At 40.3% G+C, this 13360-nt stretch overlaps 1 protein-coding gene across 1 annotated transcript; it reads left to right on the top strand.

Moving 5' to 3' along the window:
* The first annotated feature begins 8378 nt into the window (after positions 1-8378).
* LOC130733386 (DNA-directed RNA polymerases II, IV and V subunit 6A) lies at positions 8379-11160 on the top strand. The gene is made up of 6 exons (XM_057585542.1): positions 8379-8525; positions 8800-8833; positions 8931-9103; positions 9200-9251; positions 10635-10702; positions 10827-11160. Exons 1-6 carry the CDS (start codon positions 8491-8493, stop codon positions 10894-10896), a joined length of 432 nt encoding a protein of 143 aa, XP_057441525.1. The 5' UTR covers positions 8379-8490; the 3' UTR covers positions 10897-11160.
* The last annotated feature ends 2200 nt before the right edge of the window (positions 11161-13360 follow it).

The following is a 13360-nucleotide window of genomic DNA, read 5'->3' on the forward strand; positions in this document are numbered from 1 at the left end:
CCATCATCTAAGGGGGGGCAATGAAGCTCGTCGTGTCGCCTTTCCCGCCATGGCTATCTTCAATGGTTATTTGTTCATTTTGGGCGGGACATAATCTTCTTTATGTCCCGCCCAGTCCACATGCCCCCAAGACATGAGACTCGAGTAATTGAGTCGAAGTGTCTTCATCATGTTACCCAATAGTTCGCCTCTGTTGTTTATTCGTTCATCGCCATTTTACTTTCGTTGTTTCATCGCCATTTTCACGCTTCGCCACCTTTGTTGCCGTTTCAAAGATATGTCGCCATTAGTTATAACCGTCAATCACGTCTTTTCAACTGACGCACGTATCCTTATTTTCCGGGATTTCGTCATCATTTGTTATAAATGCAATTTTCAGTTGTGCGTCTCGAGGAGTAATGTCTTTTCACTTCCTACCTTTTCGAATTTCAAATCCCACGATCCCACGATCTTCCCCCATTCATTCTCTCTCTCCTCCTTTCTCTCTATAAAAAACCCCTTTTCACTTTTCATTTTTTCACTTTCTTAAAACCTTTGTTCTGAAAACCTTTTCACCGCAGCTTTCATTCCCTCTTTTGAACTCCGGTGAACCTCTTCTTCCTCCGGCCGTCGTCATTGCGCGGTGCTCCCCTATCTCCGACGTTCTCCTTTCTCAAATCCACAGTTCTTCCCCTGGTTAGTTTTTCTCTTTCCTGAAATTCTTCGTTTACTTCTTTTTTCTCTGACTCTGTTCATCTTCTTTCTTCTTTTGACTCTGTTCATCTTCTTTTCACTTTTAGTTTGTTCGTCTTCTTTCTTCTTTTTATGAAACTGCCTCGCATGTCTTTACCAAACGCTAGCCTTTCTTCCCTAGAACTTTCTTCACCCTCCACGGAGGAGGAAGTTGCCGCCCCCTCTATAATTGAAATTCATTCCTCGCCTTCTACCCATGATGATTCCGGTCCCGCCGGCTCTGTAGACTCAATTCTCTCCTCTAATGGAGATTTGTCTTCACCTGAATGGCGCTCTGACGTGCATTTAGTTGAAGATAAATGTCTGTTGCATTCTATCTGGAGCAGCGTTGGGAGCATTAGTTCGCTTCGAATTTCTGCTCAAGGGTTCACGAAGATAGATCCCGCCACCTCGAATAATGAAGATCATCTGTTGAATGTCCTCCCATGTGGCGAAGATGACTGTGTTCTGTTGCGTAAAGAACCAGCCGATGAATCGCCCGATTTTTTCTTTGTTTATGGCTATTTCTTCTTAGACTTGAACATCAAACTTCCTTTCTCGCCGTTTATATGTCACGTTCTTTCTTTTCTGAATGTGGCGCCTTGCCAACTCCAGCCCAACGCCTGGGGTTTTCTCCGCTGCTTTGAAATTCTTTGTGAACACTTGAGTTTCACTCCAACCTATCCTTTGTTCTTCCTTTTCTATAAATCAGTCACCACTAAACCTACTTCTGTGAAATGGGTTCCACTATTAGCCCGTAAGAACATGAGTCGGTTCACCGCCCTTAAAAGCCATTACAAAGTATGGCAGAAGAAATACTTTAAAGTTGTGGAGTCGCCCGAAATAAAGAACTTGTTCCGAGATTCTGACAATAACCCTCTCTTCCCTTTTTACTGGACAAAGAACCCTCGCCAAAAAATATCTGTTTCATACGACGCCTTGGATGAATCTGAACAAGGCGTCGCCGATTACCTCCGCACACTACCAGTAATTTCCGGTCACGACTTGATTGAGGCGTCAAAATCCGGCACTTTAAATCAATTTTTTAGTAAGTTTATAATCTTTGTACGTAACTTCTTTTTCTTTTTGTTCATGTATCTCGTCTAATTGGTGTTTTCCGTACAGCTACGATGGGAAAAGGCAAGGTTGACGCGAACCCACTCAAGATGAAGGAGTACCTCGCCCAGTCTGCTGCGGCGGCGAAGAAGAGGGCCGCCGAAACTGAGCAGAAGAAGAAGAATGAAGGTACCTCGGGTTCTGACAACGTCAGGGACCCTAAACGTCAAAAAACTTCAGGTGCTGCTGGTGGTAAGCCTCTCCACCAATCGACTCTTGATTCAAAAAGTCATCCAGCTGAGAAAAAGAAGGGACATGACAATGTCCCGCCCCCTCAACAAGATTCAAGCACGCTGATCAACCGCCCATCAACTCCATTTGGCCAGGCTGGCCCTAGTTCAGCCATTGGTGGCGAGGCTCCTCCCCCCTTGCTGAACTTGTCGGATCCTCACTTCAATGGGCTGGAATTCATGACCCGTACTTTTGACAACCGGATTCACAAGGACATTTCCGGTCAAGGTCCCCCCAACATTGCTTCCATGGCGATCCGTCACGCGCTTTCTGCCGCCAGTACTGTGGCGGGGATGGCTCAGTGCGTGAAGGAGTTGATCTCAGCCAAGAACCGTTTTGAGAAGAAGGCAGCTGATTACAAGACAGCCTATGAGCGGGCTAAATCTGATGCTGAGACTGCCAACAAAAAGCTGAAATCTGCTGAGGAGAAGTGTGCTAAGTTAACGGAAGACTTGGCTGCTTCGGACCTGCTTCTTCAAAAGACCAAGTCTCTTAAAGAAGCCATAAATGACAAGCACACTGCCGTTCAAGCCAAATATCAGAAGTTGGAAAAGAAATATGATCGCCTGAATGCTTCCATCTTAGGGCGTGCTTCTCTCCAATATGCTCAAGGCTTTATGGCGGCCAAAGAGCAGATCAGTGTAGTTGAGCCGGGCTTTGATCTTTCCCGCATTGGGTGGCTGAAGGAGATCAAGGATGGTCAAGTAGTTGGTGATGATGACATTAGCCTCGACCTCCTTCCCCAATTCGATGATGAGAGTGAGCCTGAAGAAGATGGCGAGGATGGGAATGAGCAGCACAGGAATGAGGATCAAGAGAAGGAAGATCCCAAAGCTGGGACAAGCCAGGGCAACAACGCCAACAACGAGAACCTGGCTTGAATTTGTTTTTATTTTATGAAGTTGAAATTTTTCTTTGGGCATTGCCCTGTCTTTTATTTTCATTCCAAATCATGTATGGGCGTCGCCCTCTTTTCCCTACTTTAAATGGATATCATTTTAAGTTCATTCGTTGTTTTAGTTGTGTCCAACTTTCGTTGTTATTTTGGTTTACATACCTTAGCCGATTTTTCGACGAGGCTTGGTTTCTAGTGGCCACTAGAATTGCCAAGGCTTTTAACTTTTGAAGGCGATACTTTCTTATTCCGAAAGGTTTACTCGCGGTATTGCATACCTTGATACGATTTGCATTGCATGAACTCGTAATAAAAATTCAAAAAATATATACGATTCTGTTGAAATGATCTTTTCATTAATTTTCTTTCGTATGGGAACAATTGTCCCTTCATTACAATTGTCGCCTCATTAAAAACCTTTCCAAAGAAAGGGAAAAAGAGTGCGACTTCATTTACATTTGTTGTTTCTATTAACTAAAATACTGCTTTAGATGAGAGGCGTTCCATGTTCGTGGAACCTTTTGACCGCTTAGTTGTTCCAACTTATAAGCTCCTCCTCCAACATCGCCAATAATCCTGTAAGGCCCGCCCCAGTTGGGTGAAAGTTTGTTGTGTTTATCGGGTATTGTATTTTTTCGGAGCACTAAGTCTCCTACCCTCATTTTTCTTGGCACCACTTTTGTTGAGAACTTTCTTGCCACCTTCACTTTTCCCGCCTCATTTCTTATGTGGGCCTCTCGTTGTTCCTCGGGCAGCATGATTAGATTTGCTATTAAGTTTTCTCCGTTGTCATTTTCATTAAACCGAGCCACTCGCCAACTTTGGTTTTCAATTTCCACTGGGAGCATGGCGTCAGTTCCATAAGTTAGACGATACGGGGTTTCCTTTGTGCTTGACTGTTCCGTGGTGTTGTATGCCCAAAGAACGCCTGGTAGTTCCTCCGCCCAAAGCCCTTTTGCTTCATCCAGTTTCTTCTTTAAACCTTTCAGGATAACTTTGTTAGCCGATTCAGCCTGCCCATTGGTCTGTGGATGTTCTACAGAGGCAAATCGCATCTCGATTCCCATTTCTGTACAAAATTCTCGGGTAACACTACTTGTGAATTGTGTTCCGTTATCCATTACTAATGCCCTGGGGACCCCAAATCTACAAACAATCCTTCGCCACAAGAAGCTCCTGACCTTGGCGGCCGTGATAGTTGCCACTGCCTCAGCTTCTATCCACTTAGTGAAGTAATCAACCGCCACGATGATGTACTTCATTTGTGCCTTCGCCACAGGGAATGGTCCTAAGATATCAGTCCCCCACATGGCGAACGGCCAAGGCGCCATCATGGTTGTTAATTCTTCTGGTGGAGCCTTGTGTAGGTCAGAAAAGACTTGACATTTTTCACATTTCTTAACATACTCCAAACAATCATTCTTCATCGTTGGCCAATAGAATCCTGCTCTTATCACCTTAACTGCCAAGGATCGCCCGCCGATATGACTAGAACACACACCTTCGTGGACTTCCGCCATTATTCCGAGGGCGTCCTTGATATCGACACATTTGAGCATAGGAGACATGATTCCTCGCCGATACAACTCACCACCCACCAGTGTGTAGAAACTGGCTTCCCTGCGTTTTGTTCTCGTGTTCAAATCATCCTCCTTTGGTGGGTTCTCTAAGAAGGTCTTAATCGATTCCATCCAAGATATCTCGCCCTCACTGACTGACTTTACAGCTTTCAACTTTATTTCTACCAAATCAATGCTCGGGCGAGGCAGGGTTTCTTGAATGACTGTCTGGTAGTTGCCCAATCTCCCTGTGCTTGCCAACTTCGCCAACACATCAGCCCTCTCATTTTGTCCCCTCGGGACATGTTCTATTTTGATTTCTTTGACCTCCATCATCAATCTGCGCACCACTTCCAAATATTTGGACAGTTGCGGATCCTTCACCTGGTACTCGCCTTTCACTTGTTTAACCACTAACTGCGAATCTCCTTTGATAAATAACTTCTGGACTCCCAACTCAATGGCCAACCTTAAGCCGGCAATCAGAGCCTCGTACTCAGATTGATTATTGCTCGCCTTGAACTCGAACTTGAGAGACTGTTCAATGATCATTTTATCTGGACTTTCGATTGTTATTCCCGCCCCACTTCCAGTGTTATTAGAGGATCCATCCACAGACAGGACCCATTCTCCTTAAGTCTTCTCTCCTTCAGTGGGTGTTAATTCCGCCACGAAGTCAATTAAACTCTGGACTGTGACTTGGCCCCTTGGCTCATATTGTATGTCATACTTTAATTTCTCGCCTGGTTGCTGATGTATGCTGATAAGATCAAACATTGTTGCTTTTGTGGTTTTATTGGCGGAAAATTGAGTCAGAAACTTAGTGGACAGATCAGTGAAATTATCAATGGAGAAGGGCGGTTGTCGAATGAACCACTGCATCGCCATGCCCTTGAACGTGGAAGGCAATAATCGACATTTTACCGCATCCGTCGCCCCGCCGATCACCATTTTGGTATTGAAGTATCTAAGATGCTCCATAGGATCAGATTCGCCCGAAAAGGTGTCTAATGCCATGGTTTGCAGGTGCTTTGGAATGTCCACCCTAGTGATGGCTGGAACAAAAGGTTGGAATTCAACTACATCCTCCGCCTCCAGGCGTTGTTCTTGCTTAAAATCCTGCCGCTGAGTAAGATACTCAACTTGGGCTTGCAACTGCTCGTTTTGGGACTGCACCTTCTGCAAGGTATCTAACATTTGTTGCAAAGCCGCAGGCGTGATACCTGTCACTGCCTCTTGCGCTCTCCGTGGAGCAGTGGTTTTAAGATCTTCCAAATTCACGTAGTCAGGCGGCGTTGAACGCCGCCGAACACCTGGATCTGATTTAGCGATCAGATCTGAAGGTCTTCCCGGAGCTGCATTCACCAATGACGCTGGCGACGGCGCCACCGAGTGGACCCCCTCCGAGGAAGCTTCCTGCTCTTGCTCGTCCAGTACGGGACGGTTGTTGTTTCGTCCGCCGGCGCGACCGCCGTGTCGACCACCACCGCGCCGGCGATGATCGCGTCGACCTACGCCGCATGAACGAGTCTCCATGGCTTGCGATTCCTCCTTCTGTCACCGGAAGAGCTAAGTCAGAGCCACAGACGGCGCCAATGTTCCGTACTAGGGTAAGCTTACGTAAGAGAAAGACAAAAAGTAAACCCTAGCAGAGCACTAAAATAGCAAAACTACCATAAAAGGAATATCCTCATTAATGCTGAAAAAGTTGGTTTTGTACAAGTGGGTGACCTCCCCTTTTATAGAGGGGGTGGTCATGATATGGATCTTTCCTATATTTGGGCCTGACAATCAGGGCCCAAATCCCGGTACATATAAGACAAATCCAAAGGAATCTTCCAGCTGGCTTGTGGGTCCATCATCTAAGGGGGGGCAATGAAGCTCGTCGTGTCGCCTTTCCCGCCATGGCTATCTTCAATGGTTATTTGTTCATTTTGGGCGGGACATAATCTTCTTTATGTCCCGCCCAGTCCACATTCAAAAGAGGTTATTTTTTAATTTTCATTAAATTAAAAGGCTTTTTTACTGATTTCGTAACCAATTATTGGATTTTGGTATAAAAAAGTTTTAAACATTAAATCAGAAAATTATACAATTTAAATTATATACTGGAAAAAAATGATCAACATAACATGGATTAAAAAGGGTGGACCACAAGGATGTAAGCCCCGTTCTATTAGTGTCACTAAGACCATGTGAATGACTGTAGAATTGACCAATTACCTCGGTGAGACTTGCAAAGGGCTCCACCCACGTCTCAGCCCCTCACAACAAGTGTAAGACAAGTCTCAGCTCGAGGCTTAACCTGTTTTCAGGCCTGCATCTCTGCAAATATGGCCCGGGGACTTTCCTGAGCCCAGCAAATTGCACGGGCCCATTCACATCACCTCATAGTCCGAGATGGACATAAATTTGCTTTATCCCTTTATAAACAATTTCAAGCTGTTAAAATTTGTCGATGTGGACCTTGTCTCAAGTGCCCCCTTCTTCGCTCTTCTTTTATGTGAGTTGATTTGTATTGAACTCAAATTCAATCTACATCATGGCCTATTGTTACCTGTGAAATCATGGCTATAATTGTGTAAACGGAGAAACAAACCTGCATTTAGGCTCTATAAGAAGAAACATGCTTGCGACAAGAGGATTTAAGTTTGACACTTCTTCTTCAAAACTTCAACCTATTGTGACGGTTGAAGTCGTGAAGCCCCCTAACAGCTGCAATTAGCATATTACATTATTACTATTTTCCCCTATTTGAATTGTCTGGGTGGAAATTGAATTGAATAAAGTGTATGTACAAGGACTTAATTACAAGAAGCAGAATGTGTATTTGCTTTCTTTCTTTGTGGAGCGCGCGAGCTCTTAATTTGCTCTATTGATTGGGATTAGGATGTGACTCGTGATGAATTAGTTCTCTAGTTTTTTGTATTGATTGGGATTAGGATATGACATGGAATTGAAGTTCATGCAAAGAGGAAGCAGTTATAGTCATAACTCATAAGCCACAAGATAAGAATGCTATCATTTGTAAATCAGCGGTGCAATTATTATGTTTACCATAACAAATCATTTCGTCTGAAACCTTTTCTCCATGTAGACATTATGTACTATGAAATATTTGATGACGCAAAGCTTTTGGAATGTTGGGAGGCAAAGAATTCTGTGGTAAAAACTTTGCAGCCATTTTCAGAGACGATATTTTTTTATCGAGTATAAACTCATTACATGTGTTTACGAAGAGAACCTTGGATATCAAACTACGAACTAGAGAAAAATTCAAAATTTAGTATTGGAAGTACTTCCAATACTATTGCATAAGCGTCTTACTATGTGACTACGACGTGTCAACATATGTCGTCTATGGGGAAGTGTAACTTGACCTATTCCAAGATACAAAATATCCAAGTTATAAGGACCTACGCCATAAAATAAGACTCCTATATGATGTGAATCATCATCTTTCTATTGGAAGAATAAGGGAGTCAATGGCCCAACATCAGAGTCAATCAAGAGAGTTTGACTCTATTTACCCTAAATCATGTGGCATTGAGGTTATGGTAACTAAACATTATAAGACAATTGGAGAAATACTCGAGTTTATTAGTATAACCCAACGTTGTTTAACACAATTAAAATTTTCAAAATGCATATGTATAAGGATGAAATGTTTGTGAATAAATATTATAAGTAAAATTAAAATTGAATATAATTATTCCTACTATGTAACATAGTATAATTGAATTTCACTGTCATTTAAAAAAAAATTATATCCCAATTAAACCCTATTTAACTTTTTTATTTTTTTAACTTTTTTTTATTTTATTCAATAAATATATATAGCTCACGTTCTTAATTTTGTGAGTAGTATAAATAAGAGAATCGAAGTCTCTGGTTCCATTGTAGTAGAACCTCGACGCATTAAGCTCAGCAATCGCAGCAGGGTTTAACCTTCTCAGGGTCAGAACCCACCGATTCACCATGGCCGACGAAGACTATGATGATGTTGACATGGGGTTAGTCCTCTTCCTCTCTTCATCTTCTTGTTTTTTTTACACTCACATTGAAATTCAAATTGAAATTAGGGTTTTTCAATTCCCTTGAAATTCTTGTTTGTGAATATATCAAAGCAAAAACGGAAACTTTTCCAAATTTCCTCATCTGGGTTTGGTCTAGTTTACTTCGTTTGTGTGTGTGGTGTGTTGAATTGATAGAATTAGACCCATTTGTTTTGTACTCTGCATGTTACTGGTGAATGGTTTTCTCATGGGGAAATTGATGGTGATATAGGTACGAGGATGAGCCTGTAGAACCTGAGATTGAGGTATTGAGTTCTTTCTCTTGTGTCTTCTTTTATGAATTTATGTTTATGAAACTTAGCTTTGAATGAATTTGGTGGGGGTTATTGGTGGATTGAGCAGGAAGGGGCAGAGGAGGATTTGGAGAACAAGAATGAGGAGGAAGAAAATGGAGAGCCTCTTGAGACTGAGGAAAAGGAAGAGGCACAACCAGTGCAGAGGCCTCGAAAGACGTCCAAGTATATGACCAAGTATGAGAGAGCTAGAATTTTGGGTACCCGTGCTCTTCAAATCAGGTTTTCTTCTGAACCTTTTCAGAGTCTAAGATTCTGCTTGTTGTTTGTTTTGTGGTGCTATAACTAACACCAGTTGTTGCATTTCTTGTTGAACAGCATGAATGCACCGGTCATGGTTGAGTTGGCGGGGGAAACTGACCCACTTGAGGTAATATAACCTTTTGTTCCCATTGCAATCTGATGCTTTTGTTCTTGTTCATTACAAACTGACCTGTTTCTCAATTTCATCATTTTGGTGGTGAGGGTATCTGTATTATAACATCTCCAAACAGTTGTCTGTAATCTGAAATTAGATTTAAGTATAGCTGGGAAAGGATGGCTAATGTCCTACTTAAAGAAAATTCATAAATATAATTAGGATTTTATACTTCCTAATTCATAATTTGAAGTATTGATAATATTATAGTAATTGATTTCTTTCCTCTTCACCCATTCCTTTTTACCTATTATCTTCTATTTTTAAAGAATTATATGGTATATACTGTGTAATTGGACTGCGAACTGAACTCTATCCTTCTCTTATTGCTGTTTGATTGATTGGTTCATGAGGGGAATCTTCATGACATAATGCTTGAAGCATGCATGAATGATTGTTGAAGATAATTTATGCATTATTGATTTTTGGTATGCTTGTAGGACTTTGGGAATTTTATACTGGTTTAACCCTGAAATAAATGTTGAAGATATATGTACAAATACCTGCTGGTTTGTTGTTACAAAAATAATGGCTTTGACTGTGGGAAGTTCATGGTTACATGCTCAATTGGATTGGTTATTTACAAATTGAAGGATGCTTTGATATTGTTAATTGTTGTGCTGCTTCTTTGTTGCTGTCAACACTGTAATACAAGTTTTGAGGCTATTATGTAAATAAATAAATAAATAAAATACTCTTGGGATATTATTGATGCCCCTGTGATTAAAAGTGGTAATTTAAGTTGCTTAACTTAGTGAATTTTTTTAGTAATATCTGTTTTGAGATTGACTATTACTTGGGAATAACTTTCTGGTATGAGAAGTTACATGTTCAAGAAAGTTTAAGATTTAAATATCTCCCGTAGATGAGCAGTGTACTTTGTATTATTTACTGAGTGATTTGTTATTGTTATGTTATTTGATTCAATTCTCAGGTTTAGTTTTTGTGAAGCATACACTGTGCACTGTATACAAGGAATGAGTTGATTATGGGGTCTCTGAATTTTTATAAGTTGATAAGAACCATGTCCAGTAATTACCTATGGCGCTGCTTGCTTCTCGAGCATGTTCACTTGCCTTCAATTTATCATGTTTAGCCTTTTTCAATTCCAATTATCACTGTTTTGTTTCCTGCTTGTGTTCAGTTCTGTTGATTATTTTAAGTTTTGACCCCTTTTTTGTATTTGCTATTAGGAACATATGTTAGCTGTGTTGTGGTTTCTTCATTTTTAGTTTATATCATTACTCAGTAGTGTGACAACTGTAGTTTTACATTTAATTTGAAATTGTACATAGATTATATAAAATCTAATATCTTGTTCTCCCAACTGGTCAGATTGCCATGAAGGAGCTTCGAGAGCGGAAAATACCCTTTACCATCCGTCGCTACTTGCCTGATGGAAGGTAAATACTGCCCCATTATTTAAGTTGGCCAAGTTGGAGACTTTCCTTGTGGGACTTCAAAACTGATTCTGCGCTTTTGTGTCATACTCACTGTTGTCTTTTTTTTTGTTGCTGCATTTTACAGTTATGAGGATTGGGGAGTTGATGAGCTTATTGTGGAAGACTCGTGGAAGAGGCAAGTGGGCGGTGATTGATGGTTTGAACTGATAGGTGTGGATAGGAGTTAAGGGACACTTAATATTTCTCTTTAAATGTATCTGAGTTGTCTGAAGTTGAGACTGATCTATGGTCCTACCAAAAAGCTTGTAGCGTTTTAATTTTATCAGCTATTAGGGCACACTGCAATATGAACATGTAATTTGTCTTTGGTTTCCATGGAGCTTGTCATGTGGTCTTCTGCATCATACAATGGTACTAATTACTAAACCTACAATCCTAAATGATGAGCTTTGGTGAAAGTACTTCTGCATCCTCATTTGATTATGTGCTTTATATGTGTTTATGCAATCTCCTTCTTTACTTAAATATGATTTTTTCTTCTAGTAGCATAAACATGATTACATGACAATTAACCGAGCAATACAAGTTAGATGAGAACTTCAGCCACCTTATTAATTTACTGCTGTAGTTCCGCTTAATGGCGCTCTTAGATTCCAATTAAGACAACTCTTAATTAAAGTCATGAACAAGCTCAATTACATTCTTGTCTCAAGTGGTTAGTATCAAAACAGTGGAGGCACAAATCAGTGACAATATGTTCTAGAGAATGTGAAAGTATGGCATTGATGGAAGTGACAAAAGTAAAAGCTATTCTCCAATACCCTCTTCCTTTATGGCTGAAGCTTTATAAGTTCTAAATTTAAAAGTTCTAAATTTGTTATCAATCAGTCTGTCTTTGAAACTCATGTTAAATAGACCTTCATTAGTGGGGTTCATGCAAAATCATCTTGTTTCCCCTACAATAAAATAAGAAAATTGAAGCTCCTAGAGAAAAACAATCTCCATAATCTCTATATATCTATCTCTATATATCTTCTATTTCCAAATGAGCTGGGTTGTGCTAGAAGAACTCTTTTGTTCGACCATGCACAATGAGAGGTGGATGAAAAACTCTAATTGTGACTAAATACAGGGCCGGCCCAAGGGTCAAGCGACCCAAGCTAGGGCTTTAGGCCTCAAAAAAAATATTTTTTTTTAAAGTAAAAAGGGCCTCATATTTTTACAAATAAGGCCTCAAATATTAAAAAAAAATTCTATTACTCACTATTACCTGCCACTTTGTTAGTTGTTTCTTCCCTAATTTTTCTCAAAAAATCTTAATTGACAATTAATTGATGTTACCTATTCTTTTTCTTCACCTTTTATTCTCTGACATCTCCTTTTCTCTCAATTAAATCCTGATAACGATTCTACTCTCCCCGCCACTCTCTCAGTCTCTCAAAGCCTCAAAGGGGAAAAAATAGAGTCTTTGTCTCTCAAACTCTCATATCCTTTGTAAAAGAATCCTCCTCCATATTTTTTTTCTTTGATTAGCCATTGAGAAGAACCGAAGAAGATCAATAGGAAGTCAAAACTCCATTTAGTGTAAGTTGTTAGCTCTAGCCTCTTTGATGTGATGACATGGTTATGTTGAGTTTTGATACAATAAAAATTCCTTTTTTCTACAATATAAAAGGACCGTAAAGTACTAACTAATTGGAATTGGATGCAATACAAATTGATTCGGATAATTTAATAAATGATTTTACATCTCAAAAAGCTTGAAAAATAAAATTTAAATAAAAATTAATAAAGAAATTTTTTAAACAAAAATGCATCACTTAGGCCTCACTTTAAAGTTCGCTTTAGGCCTCAATTACGGTTGGGCCGACCCTGACTAAATATTAAACCTGGAATAGTCAACATTTAAAGAGTGATGGGGTAACTGGTAACGGATAATTTATCGCCATCAAATCATATTTAAACAAACAAAGAAGGAAATGATGATATGGAAAAATTAGCCTTATGGGTGGCTCTAGGGAACATAAGTTGGGGTACCTCTCTACCCCTAGAAGATTTTATGTAGTACATGCTCTAGAGAAAAACATTGTATATGATTTTAATTCTTTAATGGTTTAATCCTCAAATTGGTCCCTGTCTTTGTGTCGCCGTCTGATCTAAGTCCCTCACCGGAAAAATTTGTGGAAAAGGTCCTCATCAATGCAAAATGTCTGGAGCAGGTCCTCGCCGGAGCCCGGAGCTCCGGCGAGTGATGATTTGGCACGCTGACTAGTTTAATGATGCTTATGTGGATTTAAAAAAATAAAATAAAAAATAACACATCAGAAATTTAATTTAATTAACAAAAATAAAATCAATTAACAAAAGTAACTCTAATTCCATCCACAGGTTCATCTTCATCATTCTAACCCAAAAACCCCTTTTCCATTACATCAAACTCAAAATCTCCTTCTTCTAATTCCACGTGATTACTCACCACGCCGTCGAATTGATAATGAAGGGTGGCTGAACAATTGCTACAAACTTGTCAAGGAAAATCAAATTCAAATTTCCGTTTCTCTTCTTATCCCACATGATTTCTCCTTCTCATCATCACCGTGTCGAATTAAACCGCCTCGTTTCCACTCCACGGTGGCCGAACACAAACTCCTCCTCGTC

Source organism: Lotus japonicus, chromosome 1 (assembly GCF_012489685.1).
Source record: "Lotus japonicus ecotype B-129 chromosome 1, LjGifu_v1.2".
Lineage (NCBI taxonomy): Eukaryota > Viridiplantae > Streptophyta > Magnoliopsida > Fabales > Fabaceae > Lotus > Lotus japonicus.

What these genes read in the sequence shown, in the direction of transcription:
- LOC130733386 (XM_057585542.1), top strand. Translation starts at nt 8,491, where the DNA reads ATGGCCGACGAAGACTATGATGATGTTGACATGGG. An exon ending in TATGATGATGTTGACATGGG is followed by an intron (nt 8,526 to 8,799) that starts GTTAGTCCTCTT and finishes ATGGTGATATAG; the next exon opens with GTACGAGGATGAGCCTGTAG. An exon ending in GGGAAACTGACCCACTTGAG is followed by an intron (nt 9,252 to 10,634) that starts GTAATATAACCT and finishes CCAACTGGTCAG; the next exon opens with ATTGCCATGAAGGAGCTTCG.